Source organism: Tripterygium wilfordii, chromosome 11 (assembly GCF_013401445.1).
Source record: "Tripterygium wilfordii isolate XIE 37 chromosome 11, ASM1340144v1, whole genome shotgun sequence".
NCBI classification, from domain to species: domain Eukaryota; kingdom Viridiplantae; phylum Streptophyta; class Magnoliopsida; order Celastrales; family Celastraceae; genus Tripterygium; species Tripterygium wilfordii.
Genome location: NC_052242.1, coordinates 14,115,577 through 14,133,881, shown reverse-complemented (window position 1 = coordinate 14,133,881; position 18,305 = coordinate 14,115,577). Strand labels below are relative to the sequence as shown.

Sequence of the window (18,305 nt, the reverse complement as noted above, 5' to 3'; positions counted from 1 at the left end):
CAAATAATTTAACAGAGCATACCGAATCTTCATTACCGAGAGATGGTGCATAAAGTAATTTGAATATTAAATAACCAGAAGTAGTGAGCAAGGGAGTTATAATTTATTAATTTCAGCAAAATAAAAAAATAATTTGTCCTAATTACAAGTTTAAGCTAGAAAGGTTCAGTGCTGCATCGCAGTAAAGACTAGAGTTGGTTAAATTGCAAAGGTCGTACATGGTTTTAAAGCCCAAAGGCCACAACTAAAAGCCCAAAGGCCATTCAAAGGAGTAAACCTCTATAAGCCCATCAGCCCATTCAAGTCCAAGGTTTCGGTGTTTATGCATTTGATTCGAGTTTAATTTCCGATTTCTGAAGGTTAACAAAAAGGTGGTTGCTTGTGTCACAAGAATTAGAAATCCTTGTTTTTGTTAAATTGTATGGAAGAATTAGGAATCCTCAACAGTGTCTACTATAAATATTCTCAATTCAGTCATAAATTCCACTCAATTTAGGGTTTATTCCTCCCTCTTACGAATCACAATGGCGTTAGAGGAAGACAGATGCCCCTACCACGTCCTCGGCATTCCGATCGACAGTACGGCGGAGGAAATCCGCTCAGCCTACAAGAAACTTGCCTTGCAGCTCCACCCGGACAAATCGGTGAATTCCGGGGTGGAGTCGGAGGAAGCCACTGCCCAATTTCAAAAACTGATACGAGCTTACGAGATCCTCTCCAACGACAACTCCCGCGCGGTCTACAACTCGGGAGGCGGTTACGGAGATCCTTTCACTGGACAGACCGTCGAATACGGCGCCAATGAGCCCGGATTCGAAGTCCCCGACTTCTTTTCCTTTCCATTAGACTCCGTCTTTACCGGTTACGGCCACACCGGGAGGGGCTTCTACAGGGTTTACGCAGGTGTGTTTAACAAAATTTACCAGACAGAGCTGGATTTTGTGGAGAAGTTCGGGCCTGATTGTGACCCGGCGTTGGAGGTGCTGGAGCCTCCGGATATAGGGAATCTCGGTACTCGGTATGAGCAAGTTATGGAGTTCTACGACTACTGGTTCCGATTCTGTACGGTCATTGAATTTGGGCGAACCAAAAAGAAGGAGAAACAGAGGTACAATGAGAGTGTGAGGAGATTGGCGCGAATGGTGAAGTACAAGGACAAAAGAGTAATTGACGAGATTGAGAGAAAAGTGAGCGAGAGGGAGAGGAGGAAAGAGGAGACAAGGCAATTGAGGGAGAAATTGGAGATGGAGAAGAAGGAGAAGGAGAGGAAGAAAAAGGAGGAGGAGATAAAGCAATTGGTGGAGAAGATGGAGATAAGTGAAAAAGAGAGCGAGATGGGTACAAAGAAGAAGCAGGAGTTGAGGAAATTTAGGGAGAGAATGGTAGAGAAAAAGATGGAGAGACTAAAGAAAATGGAGGAGGCAAAAAAGAGTAGTAGAATTGAAGAGAATGAAGAAGAGATGGGTGGTGATGATGATGAGGGGAGTGGTAAGTTGTTGTGTATAGTGTGTGAGAGGAGTTTCAAGAGTAAGAAGCAATGGAACTATCATAAGAAGTCCAAGGAGCATAGGATTAGGGTTACAGGAACATTGGGAATATTGTCTTTTGGGGAAGATGATGATGCTGAATTAGAAGATGGTGTGGGAGAACTAGGCCAACAATTTGTTAAGAAAATGACAAGTGACAAATGGAGGAGCATGTCATGTGAGTTTCTTGCTTCTTAGAAATTTTGGTTTTCTTTAAGTGATGGGTATGCAGATTAAGAAATTAAGTGAATGTGTGAATGAATCAACCTTTGGTTGGGATAAAAGATAAGATGAGATTGTTCTGCCAAGGATGGGTCATATGTCACTATTAAAAGTAGCAGGATAATGTTCAATGATTAAATACCATATTAATTGTTCTTCTCATGCATTTGCTTGTTATAACAGAGATTTTTTGTTTTTTAAACTTGCATTGATTCTGTCCAAGTTTCTATGATCTTATCTTAAGTATCACAAACTCAACAAACAATATGTCATTGGTTGAGATGATGAACTTGACAACATTAATCTTTATACTGTTCGGTTTGATAAAAGAGAGTACTTTTTGATAGAAGTCTTTTGAGTAGCTAACTACTTATACTGTTCTGTTTTCATATGTTTTAGTGAAATTGGATACTCTACTCTGATCTGTCCTGGTTCTTGGGACTACATTCAGGACATATGCCTCACCATGAATAATGTAACTTGTAGTCGTGAGTAGATCTTCCGAGCCTCACACCGGCCGACACTTTGTTTGGTATGGTTGGTTCCATTTTCAGAAGAAATTAATGATGGAAATTTTCAAAAAATTTGTGAGTATGGGAAGACGTACAGTTGAATACTGTTGATACAAAGATAAAGAGTAAGATGGAGTGTGTTCAGGGCTGGTTTGTGCATTTAAAGATTTTTCTTTTATTGGTGATTGATAGTCAACTATCTTTACATGTTAAAGTCTAGGGGTTGGTTCGGAACCTTGGGTAGAGAAATGCTTGATCCTAATAATCCCTATTGTCGAGGTGTATAGATAATATTTAAAATGTGTGTGGAGCTCATATCATGCATTTTAATTTTGATCCATACACCTCAACAACTGAGATCACTGGGATATTAATTTTTGGGATGAATATCTTTTTTGGTTTGAGTATTTGTTGTAAAATTATTCGCAAGCGGACAAATCGCACAAATAATAAAGAATGAGTAGAGTATCGTTCCCACGAAGATATTTTGGCAAATTCAAATTCAAAGTCAATTCAAATAATTAGTACACTAATTGGCAATGTGAAATGTTGATTATAGTTTATGTAATGCTAATAAGTAATTAAAAGACGACTAAGTAAGTAACAATCTGAACAATTAACCAACCACAAGTAACAATTTAGTTCCCAAGAAAATTAAACACTAGGGTTCTTAATTTCACCACCTCTCATCCAATTGAATTCCATTGATTCATTGATTCCCAATTCTCAATTTAGTTGTTAACAATCAATTTCCCACTCTATTCAATGTTCTATTCCTAGATACATCGAATGTGTTTTCAATATAAATCCGTGTTATTCCTAACACTCGGATTAGTATATTGTAAACCCATTAAGAACAATGGAAATCACTTAACAATTGCATAAGTCATAAACCTATATTTCTATGGTTCATTCAACTTATGTTTTCTGTGGATTCTTGCAACCTTAGGCCTATCCTTTCGGTCTCAACCCAAGCTAAAAATCATTCAAATGGTGATCAAGCATTTGAAAGCAATAAGTGTATCCATAGAAAATCAACAACAATAAGAGAGATTAAAGACTAATAACCAAGTTCATTCAACATTCAAAGAGGGGTTCCATTAGGACCCCTAGTGAGAGGATTAGTTCCTCACAATCACGAAATACAACTTGAAATCCACACTAGCAGTCATTTAATACAAGAAATGAGAAGAAATTAAAGGAAACCCCTGAAATTCCTGCTTGAACTCCCAAGGCTGCTGTCCAAAGCTGCCTCCAAGCTTGAGAGAACTCCCTTCAAAGTGCCGACCCCTCAAAACCTAAAAACTTCTCCTCTTATACTCCCCACGACCCCAGAGTCGTTTATCTCACACTTCTCTGTCGTTTTGAGTTGGTCTTTTTTGACTTTAGGTTAATTTCGGACAATTAAAGGCCCCAAAAATCACGAGGCTACTCTGGCCGATCGATCGGAAGAATGCCCGATCGATCGGATTTTCTCTCTGACTCATTTCTGATTCAGCAGGGTCCGATCGATCGGGCACAATTCCGATCGATCGGATTTCTTCAGTGTCCCTTCTTCCTGGTTCTTTCTCTCCAATTTGCTCATTTTCTTCCATGATTGCCCTTACACCTGAATTACAAAATTAAACACTCTTTAGGCAGAATTAATCCAAGACAACTCTAAAACAATGCAAGATTTCATGTAAAATGATGCACAATTATATGAATATAATTGGCATATCAGTATTGAAACGTGTCTTTGATGTTAATCGAGATATAAGTTTAGTTTTGCATCTTTGAACTCATGAAACATGTGTGGATCAGTGGTTATATCTTCGAATCACAAATGTGTTATCATTTTAAATTTTGGAAGTTGCACAATTTTAAATAACAGGTCAAGTTCACCATCTCAATCAACGACAAGTTTCTTGCTGAGTAGTTTGGGGGATAGGGGCTCCACTAATGTGCTCCAATTTTAATTACAATTCTCCCTCAGAAATACATTAAATCATAAATTAAAATGTGTTATTGAATATTTTGATATTTATAATATTAAAATATAGTAAATCCAAAAAAAAAAATCCTAAACTTTTTTTTTGAGTGACGAGGGAACCCACTGGACTCCATTTCAATAGTAAATTCACGGGCCACATGTAATATTCACAAACCACATGAGTATGATAAGTCCTGAGTCGAAGCCTAATGCGAAAATAACTCAAAATAGCACCAAAGTGAATGTTATAATTAGAACCTGCAACTTCCCATGCACATGCGTTAAAAGGTTCAAATAACTAACTTAATAATCCGAACCAACCACTTTTTATTCATAAACCCTAGAATATAAATCTTAAACAGTTATTTCTAACTCCTAAACTTTAATATTATATTTTTTTTAAAAAAATTATGATTTAACATGATTTTTGAAAAAATTATAACTAAAATTGTAGCACCTCCTATCTTGTAGTAGTCTGGGCAGGTATCTTGCCGAGTAGCAAGTGGCTAGACAAGTGTATAATTAAAACCAATATGAATGATAGCTGTCTTGCCAAGTAGCAAGAGTGTAGACAAGTGTATAATTGACACAAAAAAAATGAATGACAAGTGTATGGTCGAACAAAAACATAGGCTTAAGTTGTCACAGTTGCTTGTATATAACTTCCACAAAAATTATGGTACGCAATTTTCCGAAAATTTTGCATCTTTTAAGGAAAAAAGATAAACTTTCCATATAGGTACAATCAAGATTATCGTGTTGTGCATGCCACTATTTTGTTTTGATTCTCTTTAGAACAAAAATTTTTGCATGTTTTAAGGAGAAAAGACAAATGTTTTTGAATGTTCTAAGGGAAAAAAGATAAAATCTAGGTATCCTTGTAACTCATAAAGTGATGTCCTAAAATGAAGTTCTAATTTTTGGAATTCATTTTTATGGTTCAAAATATTTTTTAAAAATTTGAAAAAATATATTTGTATTTTGATCGGTCTTATGAATCCAACGATATATTTTTTATTCAAAACAAAAATAAAATGCAACCTGAAAAGTGTATGAAATGTCTTTTATTTTATATCCAATGATTCAGAATTATAATTCACTTTTCATGTTGAATTTGAATACCGTCTAAAATACAAATATATTTTTTCTAAATTTTAGCAAAAGCATTTTAAACTCTAAAAATTAAAACCTCATTTTAGAACCTCACTTTAGTACCTCATAGGAGAATTTCTATTCTGTTCACATCCGATTGTTTAAAGAGGACATAAAATACCACTCGGTTTGTTTTCGTAATTTTAAGGATCCAGACATAAAACTATAAACATTTTTTTTTTACTACACCACGGCTTCATGGGTCAAATTTAGTTAAAACAGCACCCAAAAAAAAAATAGATTGGAAGTTTCCGATGGGTAAAATAGAAACTGAATGTTTTACGTGTATTTCTATGATTAATGAACATTTTATCCAAATTACAAAATGATAGCTGACATCTCAATTATCTGTTAAATTATATGCACGGGATTTAATGTGCGTCATATCATGTGGGACTCATAAATTCATTTATATTATCTGCTCCAAATCAACGAATGAGATAACAGATATACCAATTGTTGGGATTTTTATCATTTCTCGTTATATTTTGTTTTTATTTTCTAATTAGTTTTAAAAAAGCATCGAGTCGCCGTGCCACTATATATAATGCAAAAACTGAGCAGATTAAGCAAAAAAGCTCCGAGAATGACAATGGAGATTGAGATAATTTCCAAAGAGTCCATTAAGCCTGCTTCTCCAACCCCACATCACCTGAAAACCCACAAGATCTCTCTCGTTGATCAATTCGGCCCATCCGGGTATGCCCCCATACTCCTCTTTTATTCTGCAAACCACCACACCTTCCAAGCCAATTCCATCTCCAAGAGATCGCTAATCTTAAAGCAATCTCTGTCTGAAACATTAGCTCGTTATTATCCCGCCGCAGGAAAAGTTAGGGATAGTCTTTCCATTGATTGTGACGACGAAGGAGCTCTTTACATTGAGACGAGAATTAATTGTTCTTTAAAATACTATCTTGGCCAACTTGATGTATTATCGCTCGACAAATTAGCTCCAGATGAGTCTTTTAAATTGGCGACTCCAGGGACTCGTGTTGTTATTGTGAAGGAGAATGTGTTCGCTTGTGGCGGCATTGCCTTAGGCTTTATCATGTGGCACAGTATTTGCGATGCAGCCACTTTAAGTTCATTTCTTAAAACTTGGAGTGCTCTTGCTCGGCGCTCGAGCGACCAAGCTGTTTTTCCTAACTTCATTGCTTCATCTCTGTTTCCCCCAAATGAATCATTTCCACAAGACGCAAATAGTTCTTCTTTGGCGTCTATTTTGTTTACAGTAGGCAATTCTGCTGCAAGAAGGTTTCTCTTCGATGGATCGGTCATGGTGAATCTTAAGGCCAAAGCAACGAGCGCAGGCATGCAAAACCCAACGCGGGCAGAGGTGGTTTCCGCGCTCATCTTTAAATCCTTCATGGCTGCTGCCATGAAGGTAAAACATCAAGTCCATAGGCCAACTTTGATGAATTTCCCAGTGAACTTGCGAAGAAGGATGACGCCTCCATTACCTGAAAATTGTCTGGGAAATTTACTGTTTTTCGCGACTGTATTATCAGAAGGGGAGGAAGAGTTGGATAGTTTGGTGCGGAAGATAAGGGAAGCGAGATCAAAAATCAATGGGGATCTCTTAAAGAGCTTTCAAGGTGAAGGAGGGTTGACGAAGTTTCTCGAGATTATAACAGAGCTTCGCGAATCATTGTCTGCCTCTGGAACAGAGCATATTGGGCTTAATAGCTGGTGTAACTTTGGCTTCTACGATGTTGATTATGGATGGGGGAAGCCTTTGTGGATTCCATTCATGGGTTCCATGTTCAAGAATTATATATTTCTGATGGATACAAGACATGGAAATGGAATTGAAGCTTGGGTTTCATTGGATAAAGAAGTAATGGCAGTGGTTGAGCAAGATCAAGAGCTTCTCTCTTTTGCATCCATCGACCCAACTCCATTAGATCTAGGAAAACCCATTTCCCTGGTATCAAACCTTTGATCTCAATTCCTTTCGTTTGTTTGTGTTTTGTGTTTGATGTTTTGTCTTTCTACTACAACTATGTATTTCCTTTCGGTTCCTGGTAGTGTTGTTCATGCTCAAGTCTGTTAGTTGGTATTTAAGAGATCGAAGAGATAAAAAAAATCAAGATGAGTATCTGTGTCCTTACATGTGTTGGTCTTCAGTACTCCAATTGAAGATGAAAACAAATTTCATAGATATTCCACAAGGGATAATGATACACTAATGTCTCAACTTTCCACACAAAGAACAAAGTCTCTCTATCTAATTAGTCACCAAGAAAGACAAAGTATCAATTTATTTCATTTGCGTGCCTCATGGGTCCACATGCATGTAAGAAAATTTATTGCATGAAAACATAGAAGAGTGAAGTAATTTGTGAGGCATATCCACAAATTGAAGTTATACAATTGTTGTATTGTGTGAGTGATAGCTATGGGTGAAATTTGTAATTCCATTGATGTAGACACAATTTTAAATGGCCTAAGGATCTCATGGTTTTTATCACTTTTAGAGCGTATTTGGATTGAGAGATTTAGAGTAAGAAAAGAGAAGAGAAAGAAAATGTACTTTCTTTTTAATTATAGTTTATAAAAAAATTAAAGGAAGGGATTTGAATGGATTTGGGAGGATTATTTAATTAAATTTTTGTCAAAATTCTTCATCTCCAAAATTTATAATTAACTTAAAAATTTTCAAAAAGGCTACTATAAAATATGTCTGCAAATGTGAAATGAGATTCTGAACCTGGACTGGATAAGGGGGCATCATCTAAGGCCCAATTCCACGAGTGGCCCATGAGGCAGGTTCCCTAAGGACCCGAATAAGCGCCTCTTTACATCTTCGAGCGCTAGCAGGCAACTATCTCCTCCATGTCCAAGGCCGACTTTTCGGGTTACGGCGATTGTTGCACGGGTTTCTACTCCGATCAATTCAACAGGATATGCGATATAGAGGCGGAATTTTCTGGTTGGGGGATTCGGTTGCGGTCCCTCCAGCGATAGGGTGCATGGATAGTCCGATTGGGCAAGTTAGGAGGTTTTATGACCATTGGCTAGGGTTCAGTACGGTCATGAAATTGGGGTTTGATGATGAGAAGATGGAGTCGAAATCGAGGAAGGAGTACAACAAGAGTGTGAGGAAACTGGCACTGGCACTGATGGTGAAGCAGCAGGACAACAGAGTAATTGACATGATGGAGTGGAGAAGAAAAAAAGGGGTACTGATGGCTTTCTATTTATAGAAACAATGCCTCTGCATGCCTTCTGTTCATGATGAGATCGATGAACATATTCTGATGAACATGGGCTCTTTGCCAAAATCACCATGAATTTTTGGTATATTTTGCTTACTAGGCTCATCAAGCTGTGCAAACTCTGTTTCTTCTCTGCAACTTTTCCTGATATGGTCATTGATTTATCGATATAAAAGACCAATATTGGATTGTGAAATGCATTTCTTAAGTAAATACAAACACTTGAGAACTAAAATGTCTCTTAACAGGCAACAACACAAGGCATTGAACAGAGTATCTAAAGGAGAACTGGAAAAAGAAATTAGAAACAACAACAAAGGGAAGGCATTGATCAATGGTCAAGGTTTGGCTATTACAGCAGGATTAGGATCCATGGAGGCTAGAGAGAGGAGCTCCTTGTCTTGTTCAAGGACTGCCATGACTTCTTCATCCAGCGACACCCACGCTTCAACTCCATTTCCGTGTCTTGTATCCATCAGAAATATATAATTCTTGACTGATAAACCAGAAACTGGAAACCACAAGGGCTTTCCCCACCCAAAATCAACATTGTAGAAACCAAAGTTGCACCAGCTGTTGATCCCAATATGTTCTGCTCCACTGGAGATAGATTCGGAAAATAATTCACGAAGCTCTTGTATCAAATCAAGAAATTTCGACAATCCTCCATCTCCTTGAAGGCTGTTCAGAAGATCATCATCGATTGTCGATGTGGCTTCCCTCATCTGGCATACCAAATCATCCAGCTCTTCTTCTCCTTTCGACAATGAGGTCGCCAACAGAAGTAAATTACCCACACAGGTTTCTGGTAATGGTGGTGTAGCCTTTCGCCGCAAGTTCACTGGATAAGTCCTCAAAATTGATTTCTGGGTTCCTGATATGTCCTTCAATGCATCCATGCATCGTTTAATGATGAGAGAAGACACGACCTCTACACGTGAAGGGTTCTGCACAGCCGAGCTTGTTGCTTGCTTTTTAAGATTGGCTATGGCCGACCCATCAAATATAAATCTTCTAGTAGCAAACTTGCCCGTTTTAAAGAGCATACCTACCAAAGCAAAACCGTTTGCATCTTCTGGGAATGAATTATTTGAAGGAAAGATAGAGGATGCAATGAAATTAGGGGTAAAAGCTTCTTCAATCGACCTTCGAGCCAATGCAGACCAAGTTCTAAGAAATGTACTAATGGTAGCTGCATCAAAAATGGTGTGCGAAAGAAGAAATCCCAACGCAATACCACCACAATCAAACACAGTTTCCTGTACCAAAACAAGCTCACACCCTGGAATTACAAGCTTTGGAACCCCTTCAGGAAGAAATTTGAGGAGCGTTGATACATCAATTTGGCTGAGATAATCATCTAGACGACAATTCGCTCTGGCCTCAATGTAAGGAACACCCTCATCGTTACAATCAATAGAAAGATCATCATTAACTTTACCAGCGAGGATATAATAACGAGCTAATGCCTCTGACAGAGATTGTTTCAACGCTTGCGATCTCTTGGATATGGCATTTGAAGCTACACCATTGGCACAGTCGACAATAGTACTGAATTCTTGGTTGGCAGAATAGAAGACGACTACAGGAGCAAATCCGGGAGGGCCAAACTGATCCAGGAATGAGATTTTATGGTTTTTGAGGTGATTGGGTGTTGGAGAAGAGGGTTTGATAAGAGCTTTGGATATTCTCTCCACCTCCATTAATGGCCACTCTTCTCTTGATCAACTCCCTATCGGCTATCGCCTATTTGATTGGTTCCAGATCTCACTTTGGAACTTAAATGCATTACAAAACAAATAAAACAAAAGAATTGGCGGGCTCTCGTTAGCTAGGACACACCTTTTGACTCTTATTTTAAGTAAATAAGATAAACATGTTGATAAACATGCGCACATACTAATTGTGGAATTGGAGGCCTAAATTTAGGCTTCTGGTAGACAATTTTGTCGATGGTGTATAAGATTTAGAATTTTTTTCTTTTTAAAAAAAATCAATTATATTATAACATTATGAGTACTAAAATATTCAATAACACAATTTAATTCGTGATTTAACATATTTTTGGAGAGAAAATTAGAGTTAACAAGGACTCAGAGCCCCCTATCCTTACAAATTTTGGAAAAACCAGAGCATATTTTATCCATCCAATGCATTAAAATTTGTTAACCACCAATGATATTATTGCATTCAGGGTGGTAATGGAGAACAGCTGAGTTAAATAAAGCAGCAAACCTTCATTTGTCTGGGGTCTCAAACAGTTAAAAGGCGCTTAAGAATGTGTTCATCGCAAGCACAACATCCTCTCCAGCACTACTTGTCAAATCCTACAAAATGTTAGAATTTAATTAGAAGTAAAATAAGCTAATAAAATTGAGGATCACATGTGGACATGGAACCCAATGGGAATGTTTTTATGAAGAGGACTGTTGAATGAAGGTTGTATTCTTCAAGATTGGATGTTCCAATACCTTCAAGCAGTGAATTAAGCAAAGAGAAATTTAACTTGGAGGAAACTGAGTTTGAGGGTCATGCTAGCGAGGTAAGGCACTGCTTTTTTTTTTTTTTTTTAATACGGGGATGGAGGAGGTCCGAATTTGAAATCTCTATGAAATATCACATATATGTATCATATGAGTCACTCCTGATTCTCCGCACTACTACTCCTTAAAAATGTAGTTGAGACTGTTGGCATGGGCCGTCGGTGTGCTGGCCCTCCACAAAGCTCTTGAGGTGGTCTTTTCAATGATGTGATGCATGTGCGCGAACAAAAAAATGTGGACTGGGAGAGCAGTTAATGCTGCAGGGTAGGACCAGCTATTATTGAGCTTTTTGTTGCTCTTTTTTTGTAGCCTTATCATAAAAGATCGTATTGAAAGCTCATTCTGTGAGGAAGTTTATCTCATAGTGAGCCAGTTTTTTAACTGTGGAAGTAACTAACCCATAGGTCAACCGATAAACAACCTTCTTTTCAACATAGATCTACGGCCTAAGCCGTCACTCTACAGGTCCAAAGCCTCCTCTAGAGCCCAACGGATCCACGATCTGCGAGATCGACGACTCAACAAAAGCCCATTGTCCAAGCAGTCACTCAACAGGCGCATGCCCTCTTCAAGAGTCCAATAAACCCACAGCTTGGGAGACCAACGGCCCAATATAGGCCCGTGGCATTCTCAACTTCTCCAACAGGTCCATGACCTCAAGGGATAGGTGTAGGCCCAAAGCCCTATACAGCTTAGCACCCATATGCCATTGGTAAGTCACGTGAGGCAGACGCACAACCCACTAACACAATATTATTTGCTTTAGGTTTCAACCTGTACGATGTTAAAATGCCTCATGCTAGTTAAGGAATATGGGTTTGTCTATATAAAGTACTTCGTAAGGACCTATCTAGACGATGAGAGATTTAGGAATGACCACATCATTCTCCCCTTCTCAAAGACACATGTTCTCGTGTGACCCCCTACATACGTCACACCTAGGCCTCACTCTAATACCAACTGATGCAGAAGATAATCTCAAACCTTGTTGATTCCAATGGAATGCCAAGAGTTTGGAATAGATGAAGTGAAGAGTTTTCATAGGATTTTTTCTCCCCTTTGTATTCAATGACATTCAAAAGCAAAAGGAATAAGTCCAACACAAAATAAGCTCAAACATAAAGATTAAAAGCCCAAAAAAGAATAGTCAAATCACGAAGACTAAAAGCTCAAAATAAAAATCCAAACGAAACACAACACGTCCATAAATAATACATTCATAAATTTACATAACTGATATGCCATGCCACATATGCAAGTTGACATGACAATTTCAAAAAAAGAGAAACAAAACCTAATTTCACTTGTAACTAGGCGCAACAGACATAATGTCGAATTTCAGGAACCCTCACCTCCCAAATCTTCTTGACGAAGCTCGAAATCCACCGCGCAGACCAAAAATCCATGGTTCGCGAATAAAAATCTTCTTGACATATGCAAGCTGTAAAAATCTGGTTTTGATGAACCTTAGCTAGTCCATTTGTCCTTTGCAATTAAATATAACTATTTCTTCTCTAGTCAGATTCGTAGAGGTACAGATTTTGCCTTTGGTGATCAGCCTAGAAAATCGACATGCCATTCACTTGGATTATCTCTTGATGATTTTCGTTGAGAGTGTCTACGGTCTGTGAATTCATGCTACCACAAGGGCTTTGTCATCAGAGGCTACAAATGGGACATTGTAACTATGGATTTGCTTATGGTAATCTGGCTTGTTAGTGCTAATCTGAGGGTTGTCAATGGCTATATTGTGGGTATATTATGGGTTTTGGGCTTATTTCTTCTATGATTTAGGGGAGAGTTGTTAGTTCAAATCATGGGTATGTACAGAGTTAACTACATTGTCAGTGCGTAATTTTAATTAGTGTGTAGGACAATGTAATTAGGTTCTGTAACTCATCTGCAAAACAACTTGTGACCTCAATATCTTGTTACTTCATAACTAGTTATTAATGTAATGTAAATAATAAGTTAGACCCATTTAAATTTAGTAGGTGCTTATTAAACATATAGTAGTGGCTTATTAAACTTGGTTAGTTCTTATTACACTGTCAATATAATTAGTTACACTGTCAATGTAATAAGCCACTGGTGAGTAAACTTGAGAGTGTTGACTTATTTAGTTTGACAGAGGCTTATTACACTTTATATGTAAATGTTACTCTGTCAATGTAATAAGACACTATTAAACTTGACATTAATGACTTAATAAGCTTGACAGGGTCTTATTACACTTTGAATGTAATTAATTACACTGTCAATGTAATAAGCAAGTTTAAGAAATTTTGATTATCGCCTTGGACCACTCAAAAACATCATGCTTTATGAATTCACCCATAAGATTTAGACATAGTAAGTCTCAACGTTAGTCGTATAGAACCGTATTTGTTCATGATCCCCATGGACCCCACCTTGAAGATGTAGATCTAATAACTTTAACTCCCATAATACATCCATAAAGGGTTTATCCACAGACCCTTTACCTGGATATATCTACATCCTTTAATACATCCATGATAGGCCTATGTTATGTGTTTTTGAGTGGGCCTACTCAAATATTAATGGCTCTCAATTCTACGTTGTTTTTTTTCTTATGTAAATAGACAAAACAAAGCCAACTTCGTTTGAATCTGAGTCATTGATTATAAGTGTCTGAAGTAGGCGGAATGATAAGGGGATTATGTTTACTACGAATGACAAGCGGCATTGAGTTTGAAATTTTAGAGGAGAGAGAATCAGGAAGAAGGAGAGAGAAGAAAATGAGAGATTTTAGAGGAGAGAGAATCGAGAAGAAGGAGAGAGAATGAAGGAGAGAAGAAAGATAGATGAAAATTATTAGAGGAGAGAGAAACATACATGTTATGACTTCTTTACTAAAGTTAGTTTATTTTTGTATTAATTTATGTGGCATGTCTATGTAGAATGTCACATAGAATATGTAAATTTATGGATGAGAAAATTATGGACATATATATTATTCTAGAAGTCCAAAACAAACATAAACATGAAAAGATGTAAAAAGGACGTTATTTATGTCATGAAAAGATGTAAAATCACCTTAGCCTTAGCAATTCCACTTACTTGACCGTTAGAACTTCTCGCATCTACGTAGGCTCTTTGCCAAAATCACCTTGAGTTCTTGGTATATTTTGTTTATTAGGCTCATCAAGCTGTGCAAATTCTGTTTCTGTTTCTCCTATGCAACTTTCCTGATATGGTCATTGATTTTATCTATATAAAAGACCAATATTGGATTGTGAAATGCATTTCTTAAGTAAATACAAACACTTGAGAACTAAAATGTCTCTTAACAGGCAACAACACAAGGCATTGAACAGAGTATCTAAAGGAGAACTGGAAAAAGAAATTAGAAACAACGACAAAGGGAAGGCATTGATCAAAGGTCAAGGTTTGGCTAGCACTGCAGGATTAGGATCCATGGAGGCTAGAGAGAGGAGCTCCTTGTCTTGTTCAAGGACCGCCATGACTTCTTCATCCAGCGACACCCACGCTTCAACTCCATCGCCTTGTCTCGTATCCATCAGAAATATATAATTCTTGACTGATAAAGCAGGAAATGGAAACCACAAGGGCTTTCCCCACCCAAAATCAACATTGTAGAACCCAAAGTTACACCAGCTATTGATCCCAATATGTTCTGCTCCATTGGAAAGAGATTCGGATCCTAATTCACGAAGCTCTTGTACAATTTCAAGAAGTTTCGACAACCCTCCTTCTCCTTTAAGGCTGTTCAGAAGATCATCATCGATTGTCGATATGGCTTCCCTCATCTGGCACACCAAATCAGCCAGATCTTCATTTCCTTTCTACAATGGGGCTGCAAACAGAAGTAAATTACCCACACAGGTTTCTGGTAATGGTGGTGTAGCCTTTCGCCGCAAGTTCACTGGACAAGTCCTCAAAATTGACTTCTGGGTTCCTGATACCTCCTTCAATGCAGCCATGGAACCTTTAACGATGAGAGCAGACACGACCTCTACGCGTGAAGGGTTCTGCACGGCCAAGCTTGTTGCTTGCTTTTTCAGATTGGCTATGGCCGACCCACCAAATATAAATCTTCTAGTAGCACATTTGCCCGGTTTAAGGAGCACAGCAGCCCAAGCAGAACTGTTTGCATCTTTTGGGAATGAATTATTTGAAGGAAAGATCGATGAGGCAATGAAATTAGGGGTAAAAGCTTCTTCAATGGACCTTCGAGCAAATGCAGACCAAGTTCTAAGAAATGCACTAATGGTAGCTGCATCAAAAATGGTGTGTGCAAGAAGTAAACCCAACGCAAGACCACCACAATCAAACACAGTTTCCTGTACCAAAACCAGCTCACATCCAGAAATTACAAGCTTTGGTACCTCTTCAGGAAGAAATTTGAGGAGCGTTGATACATCAAGTTGGCTAAGATAATCATCCAAACGACAATTAACTCTAGCCTCAATGTAAGGAACACCCTCATCGTTACAATCAATAGAAAGATCATCGTTAACCTTACCGGCGAGGATATAATAACGAGATAATGCCTCTGACAGAGATTGTTTCAACCCTTGCGATCTCTTGGATATGGCATTTGAAGCTACACCATTGGCACAGTCGACAACAGTGCGGAATTCTTGGTTGGCAGAATAGAAGACGACTACAGGAGCAAATACGGGAGGGCCAAACTGATCCAGGAGAGAGATGTTATGGTTTTTTAGGTGATTGGGTGTTGGAGAAGAGGGTTTGATAAGAGCTTTGGATATTCTCTCCACCTCCATTGATGCCTACTCTTCTCGTGCGAAGCTCTCTATTGGCTATGGCTTATTTGATTTCACCCAGATTTCACTTTGGAACACAAATATATAATAAACTTACAAAAAAAGCTGGGGAGCTCTCATAGCTAGGACACACAGTTTGACAGAAAATAAGACTATAAGAGACATGTTGGGGAACCTGTGCACATGCTAAATGTGGAATTGGGAACTAAATTTAAATTGATCAATCATGCATTGCCCCGTTGGTTTTTTTGTAAACGTGAAATCAACTCAATTGTCCATCAAACAATTGACTTATGAATTTCGAACTACATGAAAGACCCTACAATCCCATTGATAAGTTGACATTTGGACCGAGACTCAATACGGGAGATAATATAAGATGACATTAACACACATTAGACTGAATAATGATTCATCCCTAAAATTATAATTATAAAAATACTCACCATCTCAATTAACGATCCGTTATTGCACCGGTGAATTTGACTTGGTGTTATATGGGAGTTAATGATGTCTTGGGCTACGTTTGTTGACCTTGAGGTGGTGGGGTGTGTGTGGGGGTTGTGGTTCCTCGGGATTTTGTTGTTATTTGGTTGAAGCGATAAAATCAGCTTCTTTTTGGCTGTTCATGTGCTACTTTATTATGTAAATAAAATAATGATAAAATCTTGGTCCTCGTGACAATTTAATGGATCCTTTAACTACCTGACAAAAACTGTTTTCAATTGTTGTTTCCATATGGTCATATGTTCAGAATAATACACGGTTAGCAGAAAATAATAATTCCATGTGCTTGTTCTCTGGAATTGGGGTGCCCGGGAGTCTCACTTTATTGTTTTATGACAGATCCTGCTGTAATGATAATGAGATACTTAAATTTAAAAATAAAACAATGAATGTGTGTTAATCGGATTTACGAATCTAATAATATTTTTGTCTTAAACAAAAATTGAATTAAAAATGGGGAGCCGTTATTTACACACAGATTTGGAGTCTTTATACACACTTGTTTAATACACCCAATTTTTTTTCTCAATACACACATTAAATTTCTCAAATTACCTTTCCTACATATTAATTACATAACCTCATTCACATTTTAGAAAGATTAGTAGTTCCGAAAAAATTCAAACCGGACATGTTTTGAGTATAAAATAATTGATCATCAAATCAAACCCACAACAGAATTTGGGTTAGTCTCTCATCTCCATTATGTTTTTTGATAAAAGGCGCAGACTTTGATTAGAAAGGAAAGAGAAACGGATTAAGGAGAAGGACGAACGCAACTAGGCTACATATCTAACCGGGAAATAAGCATTATAGGCATGTCAACACCCTTTTTATCCAAGGAATCAACCACGCTGTTTGCCTTTCTCAAAACATGTTGAAAGGAGACAGGTAACGCGATTTTGCAGATTGAAGATGGCATGTAAATCCTAGTCTAATCGTCAAGGGATAGAAGGCTTCTTTGAGATCCAGGTGATGGCGTTTAAAGAGTCCGACTCCACTAGGAAACTACAAGATTCATTTGAGTCGCGATCGACACAGAGTTGGAGAGCTATTGGTATTGCCTGAAGTTCAACAGCGGTAGAGTCAGCACAGCCGATTGGACCAGAGAAGATGAAACAAAGTTGCCAATGCTATCCCGATGCACACCTCCAATGCCAGCGTTACTGCCAATCGAAAACAAAATTAGAGAGATGGGTTTAATATACAGGACAAGCTTGTTTGCTTGGTCAATTTGGCAACCATATATAGCATGTTTTGTCCCTATCTCTCCTTCTTCTTGCTGCCATGAATTTACAGAGTTTTTGGAAGTAGCAAACAGTTAATAGGTTTTAAGGTATTTTCATATAAGGATAAATTGATAAACTTAATTTTTTTAAAAAAAATTGTGTAAAGAGTCCAAATTCGAGTGTAAATAGCGGACCCACAAAACTTGGTTATCCCAGTAGTAGAGCTTCTTCCTTGATTGATGTAAGTGTAGGAACCCACAAAACTTTGTGATTGAATCAGAGAATGACACATCCATTATTGGGATGACTGATATGCTTTTTATTGGGATCCCTATCACTTCTGAAATTGAATTCATCACAATACATACATAGAATGTTTTGTGTTTATGTGTAACGATCCTTAGTTTTCATTTTTTTTAGATTCAATTTAATTTTTGTTTCGGATAGAAGAAAAAAAATATCATTGAACTCCTAAACCATATCAAAACATTCATAATAAAAAAAAAATCTTGTAGTTGATTTATGACGAGCTTCTTAAAATTACAAAAACAAACGAAAACAAACCGAGTGGTATTTTAAATAATTGAATGTGAATGGAAATACCTAGATTTTATCTTTTTTCCTTAAAACATGCAAAATATTAGGAAAAGCA

General features: G+C 37.6%; 4 protein-coding genes across 4 annotated transcripts; 2 read left to right on the top strand and 2 right to left on the bottom strand.

Annotated features, from left to right (window-relative positions):
• Nucleotides 1-393: 393 nt before the first annotated feature.
• LOC120009622 (DNAJ protein JJJ1 homolog) lies at nt 394-2,556 on the top strand. The gene is made up of 2 exons (XM_038860275.1): nt 394-1,704; nt 2,148-2,556. Exons 1-2 carry the CDS (start codon nt 525-527, stop codon nt 2,168-2,170), a joined length of 1,203 nt encoding a protein of 400 aa, XP_038716203.1. The 5' UTR covers nt 394-524; the 3' UTR covers nt 2,171-2,556.
• Nucleotides 2,557-5,970: 3,414 nt separating this feature from the next.
• On the top strand, nt 5,971-7,482 carry LOC120009621 (stemmadenine O-acetyltransferase-like). Its single transcript, XM_038860274.1, has one exon. The coding sequence runs from the start codon at nt 5,971-5,973 to the stop codon at nt 7,327-7,329; it is 1,359 nt and encodes a 452-aa protein (XP_038716202.1). The 3' UTR covers nt 7,330-7,482.
• Nucleotides 7,483-8,775: 1,293 nt separating this feature from the next.
• Nucleotides 8,776-10,379, bottom strand: LOC120009620 (stemmadenine O-acetyltransferase-like). Its single transcript, XM_038860273.1, has one exon. The coding sequence runs from the start codon at nt 10,306-10,308 to the stop codon at nt 8,944-8,946; it is 1,365 nt and encodes a 454-aa protein (XP_038716201.1). The 5' UTR covers nt 10,309-10,379; the 3' UTR covers nt 8,776-8,943.
• Nucleotides 10,380-14,552: 4,173 nt separating this feature from the next.
• Nucleotides 14,553-17,346, bottom strand: LOC120008847 (stemmadenine O-acetyltransferase-like). Its single transcript, XM_038859203.1, has 4 exons — nt 17,222-17,346; nt 16,015-16,039; nt 15,057-15,824; nt 14,553-14,975 (listed from the first exon to the last, which is right to left on the bottom strand). The coding sequence occupies exons 1-4, from the start codon at nt 17,344-17,346 to the stop codon at nt 14,553-14,555; spliced, it is 1,341 nt and encodes a 446-aa protein (XP_038715131.1).
• Nucleotides 17,347-18,305: the final 959 nt, after the last annotated feature.